Genomic DNA, 13,950 nt, shown 5'->3' with positions numbered 1-13,950 from the left:
GTGGCCATGTACAAGAATACTTCAGTTTGTGGAAAATGGAATTAAAAGATGTGCACTGGGGCAGCTGTGGAGCAGCATGTTAAGCACCCTCCTGGGAAGGCAGTGGATGATGGCTGAGGTGCTTGCAGTCTTGCTACATGTACACATGAGTGACCCAGATGGTGTTCTTGTCTCCTGGCTTCGGCCTGGCCCAGTCCTGGTTGTTATATGCATTCGAAGAGTGAACCAGAAGATGGAAGATTAATCTCTCTCTGTCCCTCCTCCTCCCCCCCTTGGTATCACTCTGCCTTTCAAAATATAAAAATAAATAAATGTTTACCAAAATATGTTTATTTTGGTGTAAAACATTTTGAAGTACCTACACATGAGGAGCCTTCAGGAAGTTCATGAAAAATGTGTATTGTGAACAAAAACTGTGCATGGATTTCAAATATATTGTGCCAAATTACTTTTTAATTTCTCTTTTCCTAGGACCTTTTGAAACCCTCATATGGTACATTTGACTACACAGTTTTTTTTTTTTTTTTCTAGTTGCAGACTAGATGAGAAGGAGACTTGTAGAGATTAAGCTAATAAGGTTGCTTTGAAAATACTGTTATGTGAAAATGGCTACAATAATAAAGACATTTCAGAAAGTTCATGGGAATTGGAATTAAATGTTTTAGTGACAGATAAATTAAAATTTAAAGTCCACATATAGTTATTTTGGAATACACCACACTCCGAGTATTAGGAAAAGGATAGTCTGTGTCTCAAAAAAACATCATTTTAATAAGTTTTCCATGAAGTTTTTGAAGTCACCTCATTGTCTGTTCTTGAGCAAACTGAGTTCTCAGCATGTCTTAATAGGTGTGAGAATGTCTTTATTCATAGGAGATGTAGGTTGAAATATTTAGGGATCTAGTATCTTTTTGTGAATGTTTTTCAAATACTATGGTTCTCCATATTGATCTCTGCAAACATATACATTAGCACACATACAGAGTTAGATAAATCCAATTCTGAAGATGGAATAATTTGTCAAATGAAGCTGGAGGTTATAGGGTTATTTGTTGTACTGTGCTCTTAACTTCTCTGTGGTTGAACCTGTCCTTAATAAAAAGTTAGAACTAGTAAATATGCCACATATTTAGGTTAGTAAATCAGGTATTTTTTTTTATTAACTATAGACTTTGTCTTAATATACTAATTTTTTAAGACTTAACCAATTCCTTTAATTTATAGCTTATAACCTAACCTTATTTCTTTATGATTTAGAGATCCCCTGTGCCAAATTATGTGATGTTGTGACTTGGGTAGACCTGTAGACTGCTGCTTCAGTGCTGCAGGGCAGAAAAGCGTATGCTTTCAGAGAGGACAGAGCACAGACTGTGTGCTATGCTGCTGAGAACAGTAGGTTGAGAGAAGTGTTAATTGTTTGGTTTCACTTTGCAGAGATCTAGATAAAGCATCAAATTGGTTTAAGCACACCGCTTTGAGGTTTCCAAGATGATGAGATGAATACTTCTTAAAAGCTGTCCTTCTCCCTTAGCAAGTGTTTCTAGTTCCTTTGTTCATTTGAATGTAGAGTGTGACTGCCTAGGGTGAGCACAGTGTGGTCTCCATATTGGATGGAATCTGACAGCTGATTGTTTTCAGTGTCCTTTCCTAGTTTGAGTGAAAGAGGGGAAACAGACCACTCAGGGGTGTGACAGGTTTCCATTGCCACGGGGCTCTGGTGGTGGTGGCATCCTTATTCCCGTTGGATAATTTCTAGTAACTGTGCACAAATGGGTTGTGTTCTGTTCTGTTCTTTTTATCCTTAAAAGCTCATCTCAGCTGCTGTGCAGAGATGAGGCCTATTCAGTTTTGAGATACTGGTGCAGGCTTGATTGGAAATCAAGATAGAAAGTCCATATTAAAATGAGTTATAATTTATTTAACTTAATATCAAATATTTTTAAAAGTTCTGAATTTTAAATTGCTGCTTCCTAAAGCATTTCGTCCCTGTGTTGTCCAGATGATTGGTTACATCTCAGTAAAAAAACAAAAGCACCGCTGTGAGGGTTTCCTAAAAGGATACAGTTTTTGTTTTGACCCTTATGATGAAAGAGATGGATAGCTGCTGCCATAGCTACTATCTTGGTAAGCAATTTTAGTGGTTCTGAACAGAGCCATTGGGTCTTTTAATGTCTAAATGTGCAGTTGCAGATCATGTGGTTGGATACTCGGGAGGTGGCGTGCAGAGTTGCCCATTTTCCCTAGATTTCTTCCACTTTGCTCAGTGCTGTCCATCAGCCCTGTCTCTGAAGGACCCCTTCATTATATCACACACAATCGCATCATCCCAACAGCCTTGGTATCTTATCCACTGCTAAGAAATCCAGCTCACCTCCATTCTCACTCAGCTGTGGGCAGAATTGTCCTGTGGTCATTTCATTGTCTGAAAGTGGTAGATAAATGACAAGCTTGACCTAGATATCTGTGTGGTATAGGCTCAAGGGATTCTTTAAAATGTCTCTCTTTAAGGAAACTTTCACACTCCGAAACACACAGGCATTTTGAGCTTGTTGTTATTTGAGTATTTTTTTCTATATTGTCTTTATCTTGTGTTGTTACAAGAAAAATAGAAAATCAACTCTGTATTGTTGAAAATGATGAGATTGTCTTGGAATCTCATAATAGAATAAAAATGAGCTATTTAAGAAAATACTACTTCCTGAGTTTAAAGTGACAGGGTATTTAGCTTGTCTTATTCATTCATTCATACACACACACACACACACACACACACATACACATGCATATATAATTACTTCTGGGGAATCTGTTTTTTTTCATTACTCCACAAGAAGTATTTATTTATTAACTATGTTATCAGTGTTATAGGCATTTATAATTTTTGAAGTGTGTTTTATAGGAAGAAAGAGAGGGGAAGAGAGAGAGAGAGAAAAACTGACAGAGATCTTCCATCATCTATTTCAATCCCCAAATGGACATAATGGCAGAGTTGGGCCCAGCCAATGCCAGAAGTCAGGAACTCTTTCTGGGTCTCCAGCTTGGGCAGCAAGCACCTACATCCCTAAACCATCTTCTGCAGCCTCCAGGCTATGCATTAGCAGAAAGCTGGAACTGGAACTGGAGCCAGGGCTTGACGCCAGGCACTTTGGTTTTATATGAGGCCCTTCTGAAATGTGTTTCAGTCACAATGTGGAAAGTTCTCACCCTTTTTTTTTTATTATTGCTTTTTGTTTTCTAAGGCCTCCCTCCCCCGCAGTAATTTTAAAGAGATCTAGTGAAAAAATAATCCACTTTTATTATATTGCTGTTTTTTTTTTTTTCATATAGTGCTGGCTTGATTTTTCTCTGTTGGAAAATGGGTTAAGGGTAACATTTATTCAATAAATAGTTAATTATCTCTCTAGGGTTGCGTTTTGTAGTCTCCTCACATTCTTAGGCAGGCTAAAATTCAGAGACAGATCACCCAGGGGATAAAGTGTAGATGTGTTTGGATATTCTGAATTTTCTACCATTTGATCTCAGCCACCGCAGACTTAGAGCAGAGAGGTCCTGACCCTGTCGTGAAAAATGCTCTGGCTGCTCCTGCCTCCTTATGTTCTTACGTTGCCTGACAGTGGGGTGAAGTTCTCTCCTTCTTCTCAATTCCTAAAGGACTTACTGATCATATTGCCATTTTATCATTCTTGCATTCATAGAGCTTCCTTTGTGAAGCTAGTCGTGTCACATTTCTTTGTAACAGTGTCTGGGTATGCACTGTGGGAAACTTGAGCAGCTCTTTCCCTATATTTTCGCCTCCGTGTTCTTTCAGCCCCCCAACTCATTTCTGTCAAGATCATGTGCAAATGTCAGGATCCTCCTCCATGAATATGTATCTTTTTCTAATTTTTTCCAGTGTTCTGATATCTGAACAACCGTATGCATGGAATTTTAGAAGGAAAACAAGCTGAGAGTCGAGAAGCAAGTCAAGACAGTGTTGCAATTAGCCAGGCATTAGCGATATAGCCAGGTTGTAGGCCTTGTATAGATTCACTAGAAGTGATAATAAATTTCAAAATATTAAAAGTGAGTCATCAGGGTTTGGTCTAATTGTGATTGACTGGACATGGGATTCATTCATTCAGAAAATATTTCCATAGATAAATACCTCAAAGGCTATTTGGTGAGATGATATTGACCAAATAACCACACAGATAAATATAAAAAACACTTAAATTATAATTAGTAGCCGGCGCCGCGGCTCACTAGGCTAATCCTCCGCCTAGCGGCGCCGGCACACCGGGTTCTAGTCCCGGTCGGGGCGCCGGATTCTGTCCCGGTTGCCCCTCTTCCAGGCTAGCTCTCTGCTGTGGCCAGGGAGTGCAGTGGAGGATGGCCCAGGTGCTTGGGCCCTGCACCCCATGGGAGACCAGGATAAGTACCTGGCTCCTGCCATCGGATCAGCGCGGTGCGCCGGCTGCAGCGCGCTGGCCGCGGCGGCCATTGGAGGGTGAACCAACGGCAAAGGAAGACCTTTCTCTCTGTCTCTCTCTCTCACTGTCCACTCTGCCTGTCAAAAAAAAAATTATAATTAGTAATTGCTCTAAAGGAAAAGTACAGGTTGCTCTCAGCCTAAATTAGGATTACTTGCCAGGGTCAGGATGGGGACCAAAGAGAAGAGACTGGTTGCCGAGGCTTTGCTGAGGAGGGTGTATTCATGCTGAAGTGAGAGGGATGAGGAGGCAGTAACTGTATGATGATGAGTGCGGAGAACTTTCCCTGCTGAGCAAGCAGTGCGTGCAGGAGCATTGGTTTGGACAGAAGCATGCCATGTTCAGGGGACCTCAAGAAGGCCAGTGTGACTGGAATTCAGAATCAGGGTGTCATGGGGAAGAAAGGACATTGCAGATGCAGGAGAGTCCAAGCCACGTGGCGCAAAACATCAGCACCTCTAAAAGGTATCGCATCCTGTTTCACATTGATTGTCTAGAAGAGAGATGTTTAAATGGCCTTGTGTAGAAGGAAATCTGTTTTTCAGTTTGAGATGCTTAACGGAGTTACATACACTGTGGATGAGTTGAAGTTTGAGCGTGGTGTCGAGTGAAATGGGTAGATAATGAAAGAGGGGAGAGATTTCAGTTTTTCTTCATAAAGCTGGTAGTTGGAAATAATGAGAAAAAAAGACTTTGTGTAGAGAAGGTGCAACAGAAATAATGGAAACTAAGTAGAAGAAACAGGTTATTATCTAAGTGTTTATTTTTTGACATCCTTTTCCCTTTTCTATGAGGGTGCTCGTTAATTTTTTTTAAAATCACTATTCAGATATCGCATTCACTTTTGGCTGCATGGGAAGACATTGAAAAGCCTTCAGGCCTCCATGGCATTGGTATTTAAGATATCATTGAATATTTAATAGGATTTGGATGGATGCGTAAAGTCAGGGTTAGGAGATTGGAGCAAGCCAGTGAAAGACAAGAAACTCTTGGAGAACTGAGAGAGAATACCAGGATGATGTAGTCTGTCTTGTGTCTCCTCAACTCTCAAAGGAGGATGATCCTCCTAGTGGGGTGCCATGTTGATGACAATGACTGTCCCCATGCTGAGGCGGGAGTTTACAGAGGGTAGGAATGTGAACTTGGTACTTGATCTCTCTGTGGAGTGACTTAGCAGATTCTGCTACTGACTGTTTATTTTAGATACTTGGAACCAGCATGGATATATTGTGGAACGAAAGAGAAGAAACAGCTTAAGCATGTATCCAGATTCTTCTCATGTTCAAGAACTTCTGTATTGTGATTTTATTATTTTTAAGATTTATTTATTTATTTGAAAGGCAGAGTGACAGAGAGGGAGAGGGAAATGTGGCGAGAGACAAAGATCTCCCATCTGCTGGCTCACTCCCCAAAATGGCTACAACAGCTGGGACTAGGCCTGGCTGAAGCCAGGAGCATGGAACTCCATCTGGCTCTCCCACACGGGTGGAAAGGGCCCATGTGCTTGGGCCATCTTCTGCTGCTTTTACTAGGCAGCTAGATCAGAACTGGAACAGCCAAAACATGACCTGGCTTGACCTAGTACTCATATGGGATGCCGACTTTGCATACAGCAGCTTAGCCCACTGTGCCACAGTGCTGGCCCCCATGTTGTGGTCTTGCTGTATAATTTCAGCTTCATCTCTTTTGACACTACATTGCTGTTCTCAAATTTGCCTGCTTGACACTTCCATTATGTAGAGCTCCCTACCAGAATGAGCCCTACCTGCTTTTTTATTTGGTTAATGTTTCTTAAGTTAGGCTCAAATGTCACTTTGTAAAAACAAAGCTGAACAAACAAAAACAAAAATACTTTCTCAGCTCTTTTAGCAGAATTGAAAATCTGTGCCTTTGTATTCCCTTATCTGTTAGTTTGTTCTGAGTTTTGAACTTTTCTCTCATCACGTTAGCTGGGTTTTCATTCTAAGGCTCTTTGAAAGTGTAAGGACTCCAAATTTTCTTTTCAATCCAAGGCTCAGTAAATATTAAACCTTTAATAAGTGATTAAAACTCTGTGCTGATCATCATGCCCAAAAAAAATGATTAAAATCTTTAAATGTGCTTTTGAGCAAAATTGTCATGTATATACCAATTACTAGCAGGCAAATCTTTTTTTTTACTCTTTAAGCATTGAGAAACAGAAAGTAAAGTGACACAGCGTGAGAGTGAGATTAAAATCCTCACTCCCAGAGCATTGTGTAATATGGTTAATTGATAAAAATCCAGTTTCTTATGTCTGGTTTTGTTCTCAGTATATGAGTAGAGTAGCAGTATTTTTGAAGTTCAGTTACAGTACCTGCTGTGGCCAGCAGATGCCTGCAAACACCATAAAATCATTTTGACCAGCTTGTCTTAAAGGATTTGTTGCTGTTCTTTGGAACTGAATACCTCTGGTATAGTAGGATTGTTTGTATTTGATTCTTTGCTATTTAATTGCAGTTGGAAACAATTGAAAACACATCTCACTTAAAGGGGGCATTTAATAGTCCTTCCTTTCTACTAAAACAATGTAATAAGGGTACATAGTATTTGTACATGATTTTTTAAATTTAGATTGAAATTGGGAAAGAGAAGGACTTTTAAATACTATTCCATTTTTGATAAGATCAAGAAGTTCATTTTAATGTGTTGTCTTTATCTTTTTTCTCTAACCAACACAGGAGATGTATTCAAAGGGAATAATTCCCCTTTCTGCCATATCAACAGTACGAGTTCAAGGAGACAACAAATTTGAAGTTGTTACAACACAAAGAACTTTTGTTTTTAGAGTAGAAAAAGAAGGTAAAATTATTTCTTCTTCCTATAAATGTACCCAAATATGTTAATTTCTTACCAGTCAGATTGAGAAACCTGTTAAATTAGAAAATGTCAAGAAACCCTTAGGTGCCAGGACCCTTCTAAGTTCTGCTTATACATCGATGAGAAGTACCAAAGATCTCTGCTCTCATGTAACTTACCATTGAATTTCTAGTCTTATATGCAAAATAGTTATTAGGTATGCAATATTTTTCCTAATGGTTAAACAATTTCCGTGGAAGTTTATGTCTGACTTTAGCTAAATGCTCAGGCAGAGTAATTATAGATATTTGGAATGCCTTTTATTTTTCTTGAATTCTTTTTACCTGTATCTTTTGCTATAGGTTTCTTAGTGGTAAAAAATGATCTAAAGATGGCATGTGTCTTCTGGATTGAAGCACAGAGGAATCCTTTTCTCCGTTTTGTTTGGCAAGGGTTGGAGAAGTCAGGGCAGTTAACAGTTCTCTCTTGTTTGTTTTACTTGTTTATCATGATGGGTCATTGTGAGCCTCCCTAATTTTAAATAAAGTGGGTAAGGTCATCTCTCCTTAGTTGAAGAATTGGATTTCATTTTAAAAACTACTGTTATTTTAGTATAGCTGTGTAATTAAACTCAATTTTTTTTTTTTTTTTTTTTTTTTTTTTTTGGACAGGCAGAGTGGACAGTGAGAGAGAGAGACAGAGAGAAAGGTCTTCCTTTTTGCCGTTGGTTCACTCTCCAGTGGCCGCCACGGCCAGTGCGCCACGGCCGGCGCACCACGCTGATCCGATGGCAAGAGCCAGGTACTTCTCCTGGTCTCCCATGGGGTGCAGGGCCCAAGTACTTGGGCCATCCTCCACTGCACTCCCTGGCCACAGCAGAGAGCTGGCCTGGAAGAGGGGCAACCGGGACAGAATCCGGTTCCCCGACTGGGACTAGAACCCGGTGTGCCGGCGCCGCAAGGCGGAGGATTAGCCTAGTGAGCCGCGGCGCCGGCCCTAAACTCAATTTTTTAAAAAGATTTATTTTATTTGAAAGTGACAGAGAGAAATTGTCCATCTGCTGGTTCACTCCTCTAAAAGGCCACAACACCAGGTGCTGTGCAAGGTCAAAGCCAGGACTGAGAATTTACTTCTGGATAACTCATATCTGTGGCAGGGCCCCAAGCACTTGGGCCATCTTCCACCGTCTTCCCAGTTGCATTAGCAGGAAGCTGAATTGGAAGCAGAGCAGCAGGGACTAGAACTGACACTTGGACTTGGGATACCTGTGTTGTAGGCCATGGCTTAACACACTGGATCACAACAGTGCACCCTGAAGCTTGATTTTAAAAGTATTTATTGGTGCTTAATTATTTGAATAATAATAATGTCAAAAGCTTACATGAAATGTGCTAGACACTGCTAAAATTGTAATTTTCACAGTGATCTTATCAGATAGATAGGTAGTATTACAATATCCCGTTATACAGATAACAGTGTTTACCACTAGTTGGAAGCTATTACACTGTTGACTATTATGGGGCAACAATGTCTTTTTTTATAAACTTCTAGATGACTAGGACATAGTTCAGTTACATGGCAAATAGAAAGCATTCAGTAAGTATTAGCTAATACTAGGAAATTTCCATTATTGCTTATAAATAAATATGGCCCAGCTGCCCCGTATACTGGAGCAGTTTTTTTCAGTGTGGATTACTACCCATTTGTGAGATAAAGCTAGTGGTTTAACTAAAGAAACCTTCAAAGCCATACACTTTAAAACATCAAAGTGTTCACTTACAATAAACTGTTACATTGGGATACTTAGCTATGTCTATGAGAGTGCTCATAAAAGCTGGTGGAAAATTGGGATAAAGCTTAATATGCATTTTCCATGAACTTTTTAAAGCCCCTGCCCCATATATTACATATGTATTATATAAAAGAAAAATTTCCTATTTGTCTTGGTATTTAAAAGGAATGTTGAAAGCTGTATCCCTCAAGCAGGGGGCACAACACCTTAGCCTGCAACCTGAATGTGTCTGCTGCTTGTTTTTTAGACCTGGTCTCAGAGTACAACACTCTCCCTCACCTCCTTTCCAGGTTGATTCTTGGCAGCTTTGGTGCCTCAGGCAGCATCACATGGCTGTAGGAGAGATAATGGTCAAATGGTCAATAGAGCCCCAGATATTTATTCTCTGGCCCTTAATAGAAAGTTGGCCAATTCCTGTCCTTGAGCGTTTTGCCTATAGTTGGCTTTGTGAGGAGTCACCTCTCCTGTCATTGGCTGAAATTCAGAAAGTTGTCCACAGCTGTGATACAGAGTGTAGGTCTCTCTTTTTCCTTTTGATATTACAGTTTCTCTCTGTTTCTGCATTTCTGGAAACACATGGTGGTCGCCTCTCTTGACTGACCGTCGTGGTGGTCTTTCCTTGGACTTTGGTTCTGCTGACCTGAAAAGTGACTGCCTCTTTCTTTGAGGTGCTCAGCCCATTGCCTTGGCTTCTCACAGTGAATTTCATGTAAGCCACATGGCCTGCATTGTAATTCAGACATACTGAAAAAGGCTTCCAACTTGTGTGAAAATCTGTTTAACCATACTTACTTGGGCTTTAAAGGTTAGACACATTGAAGTTTATATCAGCCCACCCACAACATTTTAAGGGTGTGTCATTACAACTGACCAATAAATTTTCTGTGGCATATAGTTCATTATTATGTTGAAAACTTAGTATAACAATTTCACCAACTTTGTTAAAAATTTATTTGTTAAAATAAGCCACCAGTCTTTAATTTTTGAGACTGTGGAAATGCAACTTCATTGAAACAGGCTGCTTCCACACGGAATTGCTGAAAAAGTTAATTTGATTAGAAACTTTTTTTCCATAATAATGCATTTTTTAGTTAAGTGTGTATAGAGGTATGTGTGTATGTATTTGTGTATGTTAAGTATATGTGTCTTTATATTTAGTATGGAACATATCAACAAGGTGTTGTTATGTGTTAAATATATTAAGTGATCTTCCTTCCAAGTACACAAATAGTAGATTATTTTTATTTTGTTGGGATTGGGAAATCAATAATAGTGGCTTGATAAATATGATGGTAACTTAAATTTGTTTCAATCTAATGAAGAAAAAGAATCACAGTATAGAATAAAAACAAGAGTGGTTTGGTACCCTAACAGAGATAAATTCTACATTTTTGGTGGAAAGGTTTTGAATGACTTATATACAACCATGTCCCTTTGTCTTTCCTGAGACCAATGTCTTCCTGAATTGCTCATCACCTACTGTCATGGTTAAGATAGGATTGCACTGTGTCATGTTTTCTCCACAAGTTTTCCTTAATCATTTTTAATTTAAAAAAATTTTTCAGGCAGAGAGACATAGAAAAGCAGAGATCGCCAGACAGAGGTTGATCTTCCGTCTGCTGATTTGCTCCTTAGTTACTGACAACAGCTAGATAGGTCTGGGCCTAACTGAAGCCAGGAGACCAGAACTCAATCCTAGTCTACCATGTGGATGACAGGGAGCCTAGAGATTTACCCACTGCCTGTTGCCTACCAGTGTGTGTTAGTACAAAGCTGGAATTAGAAGTAGAGCCTGGGCTCGAATCTAGTCTGTCCAATATGGGATGGGACTTTGAAAGCATTGTCTTCACCTCTGCACCAGATACCCAAAGCCTTCCCCCAAACTTCTCTAAGATACCAGTTCTCCTAATAAAAGTTATTCTCATAGTTCCAAGTGAATTATGTTGAAATAATAACATTTGAAAAAGACCCTTAAGAAGAAAATTGAGTCTGACCCCTCTTCATCTCAGGCAGAGCTGTTGGAATTGGTCTGAATATCCTCTTAGCTAGTGATTGTACCATTTGGTCTCTGTCCATGTGGCACCAGTGGTCACACAGGGAGCTCAGTTGCTTCAAAAAGCAGGTGGTGTTTGAAGTGAGCAGTTTTTGTAATTGGCATAAAGCTTAACACTTTGGAGTGGGTCTCCCCTTTCCATTTTCAATCCTGGTTCTTAACTGTAGGTTCCATAGTTTCATACACCTTACTGGGATTCTAGGCTCTTGGGAAATAGGCCAGTGTACCATTCTTTGAACTCTGTTTTTAGATAGAATTGTACAGCCCTGTAATGGCAGCTCTGATACTGATAACAGAAAGAGACATGAAGATTCCCCTTCATTGTCTTAGGCAAGCAAGCTTAAACCTCTCTTGAAATCTTCAGTGTTTTTTGAAGCAGGATGTGAGCCATTGACTATCCCTTTAATTTCTGACTCTACTTAGTGATGATTTGCTCATCATTAGTGTCTGCTTTGTAGACTTCATCACGATGCTCTGGAAGTTTCTGACGTAGGTATTTCAGGAACTTGCTAGAGCTTATGGTTTTAAGGTGACTTGTCTGAAGTGTGTGTCTCCACCTCTGACCTCTTCCTGTATTCCAGAATTGTGTATTCAGCTACCTACTTAGCATCTCAGACTTTATATAGCCAAATTCCTGTGCACTGTTCTCTCCACTAAACCTTCCTCCCCTGTAGTGTTCCTCATCTCAGTAGGTGGAAGTCCCAGGTTTTGAGGCCAGGAGCTGTGGGGTCTCTCTTGAAATTTTTCCCTCAGTCACATTTCATATCCGGTATATCAGCAAAGCGTGTCAGTTTAACTTTGAAGATACGTATAGTTGCTGATGAATTATCAACATCTCCACTCTCCTACAAGCCGTTACTTCCATCTGAATTATTTTGATCACTTCTCTTGATTGACTACAGTCATATTTTCAGTACAGTTGTCAGAGCTATTATTCAACAAGAAAGTCAGATCATGTTAGTCCACTTCAAAAGCCCACATTCTTTCCATCTTACTGAGAGTAAAGTGCTTATGATGTCCAGAGTCCCTCCACGGTGTGTCCCTGTTGTCTTTGTCCTCATTTCCTTCCATGCTTTCCCTGATCCATTGCCTTTCAACTGCAGGAGCCTCTTGTTCATTGAATATGTGAAGTGTGCCATTCTGGGATTCTCCTCTCCTGGCCACCCTCCAGGCTTGCTCTATTTTTTGAATGTCCTTGAGGCTTCTGCTTAACCGTTCCCCTTTATGAGGTCTTTTCTACAACTTTCTATAAAATAGCACTCAGTATACTCTCCTCTTGTGCTTTATATTATCCCATTACACCTGTCACTGTGAATATAGTATGTAGCTAAGTTCTTATGGCATTCTTCCTTTCACTAGAGTGCAAACACCAGGAGAGTAAGGGCTTCATATATCTTGTTCATTGCCCCATTACTGGTATCAGAATTGGTCCTGGAACATAGTGGCATTCAGTAAATATTTGTATGCATGAGTGGCTGTCAATTTGAAGAACAGCACTGGTGTGTTACGCTTCCTTCTCTGATATTAATCATGGGTTACATTGAGGGGTCTGTAGTCATATCATAAATAATGGCCAGATAAACTGTTAAATTATGCTTTCGATGATTCACATGGCCCTTATGTAGTAATTTCTAGTATGATTAATCTTTTGTTACTAATGAATATGGCCACCACTAAACTACTTAGTCTGGAAAATATTCTCCCCTTCCTGTTTATTTTTAACCTCCTTTTTTGATTCTTGTAATATAATCTAGCAATCCTGAAAATCTCAAGAACTGTATGAAATTTGACGAAAATGCTGTTGTCTTTTGTTTACATTCTAGCATAATCACAAGAAGCTGGCAGTTTAAGCACTTAGCTCTGTATCTCTTCTGCTCTCCTTTTTTTTTTTTTTTTTTTTTTTTTTTTTTTTTTTGGACAGGCAGAGTGGACAGTGAGAGAGAGAGACAGAGAGAAAGGTCTTGGTTCATCCTCCTATGGCCGCTGCGGCCGGTGCACCGCACAGATCAGATGATAGGAGCCAGGTGCTTCTCCTGGTCTCCCATGGGGTGCAGGGCCCAAGTACTTGGGCCATCCTCCACTGCACTCCCGGGCCACAGCAGAGAGCTGGCCTGGAAGAGGGGCAACCAGGACGGAATCTGGCGCCCCAACCGGGACTAGAACCCTGTGTGCTGGCGCCGCGAGGCAGAGGATTAGCCTAGTGAGCCGCGGTGCCGGCCTCTGCTCTCCTTTTTTTTCTCCCAATCCAGAATGCCATTCTTGTAATAAAAGTACATTTAGGTCAGAGCCCATTTTCAGAAGGGTTAGTACTTAGCTCAGTCCAAGACCAGGGTGGACATGCAGTAGGCAGTTGTTATTGCAGAGGATAGAAATGTCTTAGTGTGAAGAGCAGAGGAAAGCTAGCATAGTGTCTTGCCTTGCCTAAGACATTTATCCAAGAGGAAATCATGATTTGGTTTTGAACTTTGTGACTTACCAAAGCATGTTTCCCATGCCTGAGGATGCACATATCAGACAGCTTAATATAAATGACTCTTTGAATCTGTCTTATTGTGTTTGGATTGTCTGTTTCTTTCTTCCTCTTGGCATTGGCTTGGATAGTTAAGCATAAACTGGATGTTACTAGTAAATCTAGTTCTTCTTCCTAACTGTTTACTTCTTGGTAGTGACTGAAACCCTCAGAAGCCAGGTAATTCTTCTAGGGTTTAAGGAAATGCTGTGTTGAGATGCAACCATTCAACCACAATATGCCCATGTCCAGCAGGTATAGTTACCAGTTTGACATCACTTCATGAGAACCTGAGATACATGCTCATGGT

General features: G+C 40.1%; 1 protein-coding gene across 17 annotated transcripts in view; it reads left to right on the top strand.

The window, feature by feature from the left end:
* Positions 1-13,950, top strand: part of ARAP2 (ArfGAP with RhoGAP domain, ankyrin repeat and PH domain 2) — a 209,370-nt gene that overhangs the window by 49,319 nt on the left and 146,101 nt on the right. For 15 of the 17 annotated variants that reach the window (XM_070069629.2, XM_070069624.2, XM_089327077.1 and 12 more), the window contains one exon: positions 7,169-7,289. The exons of the other annotated variants lie outside the window; for them this stretch is intronic. In XM_070069629.2, coding sequence (XP_069925730.1) covers positions 7,169-7,289 — 121 coding nt within the window. The remainder of the gene's footprint in view (positions 1-7,168; positions 7,290-13,950) is intronic. 17 annotated transcript variants of the gene reach the window in all.

This window comes from Oryctolagus cuniculus, chromosome 2 (genome assembly GCF_051225735.1).
Source record: "Oryctolagus cuniculus isolate XC-2025 breed Fujian yellow rabbit chromosome 2, ASM5122573v1, whole genome shotgun sequence".
NCBI lineage: Eukaryota > Metazoa > Chordata > Mammalia > Lagomorpha > Leporidae > Oryctolagus > Oryctolagus cuniculus.
This window is presented reverse-complemented; position numbering and strand designations above follow the sequence as displayed.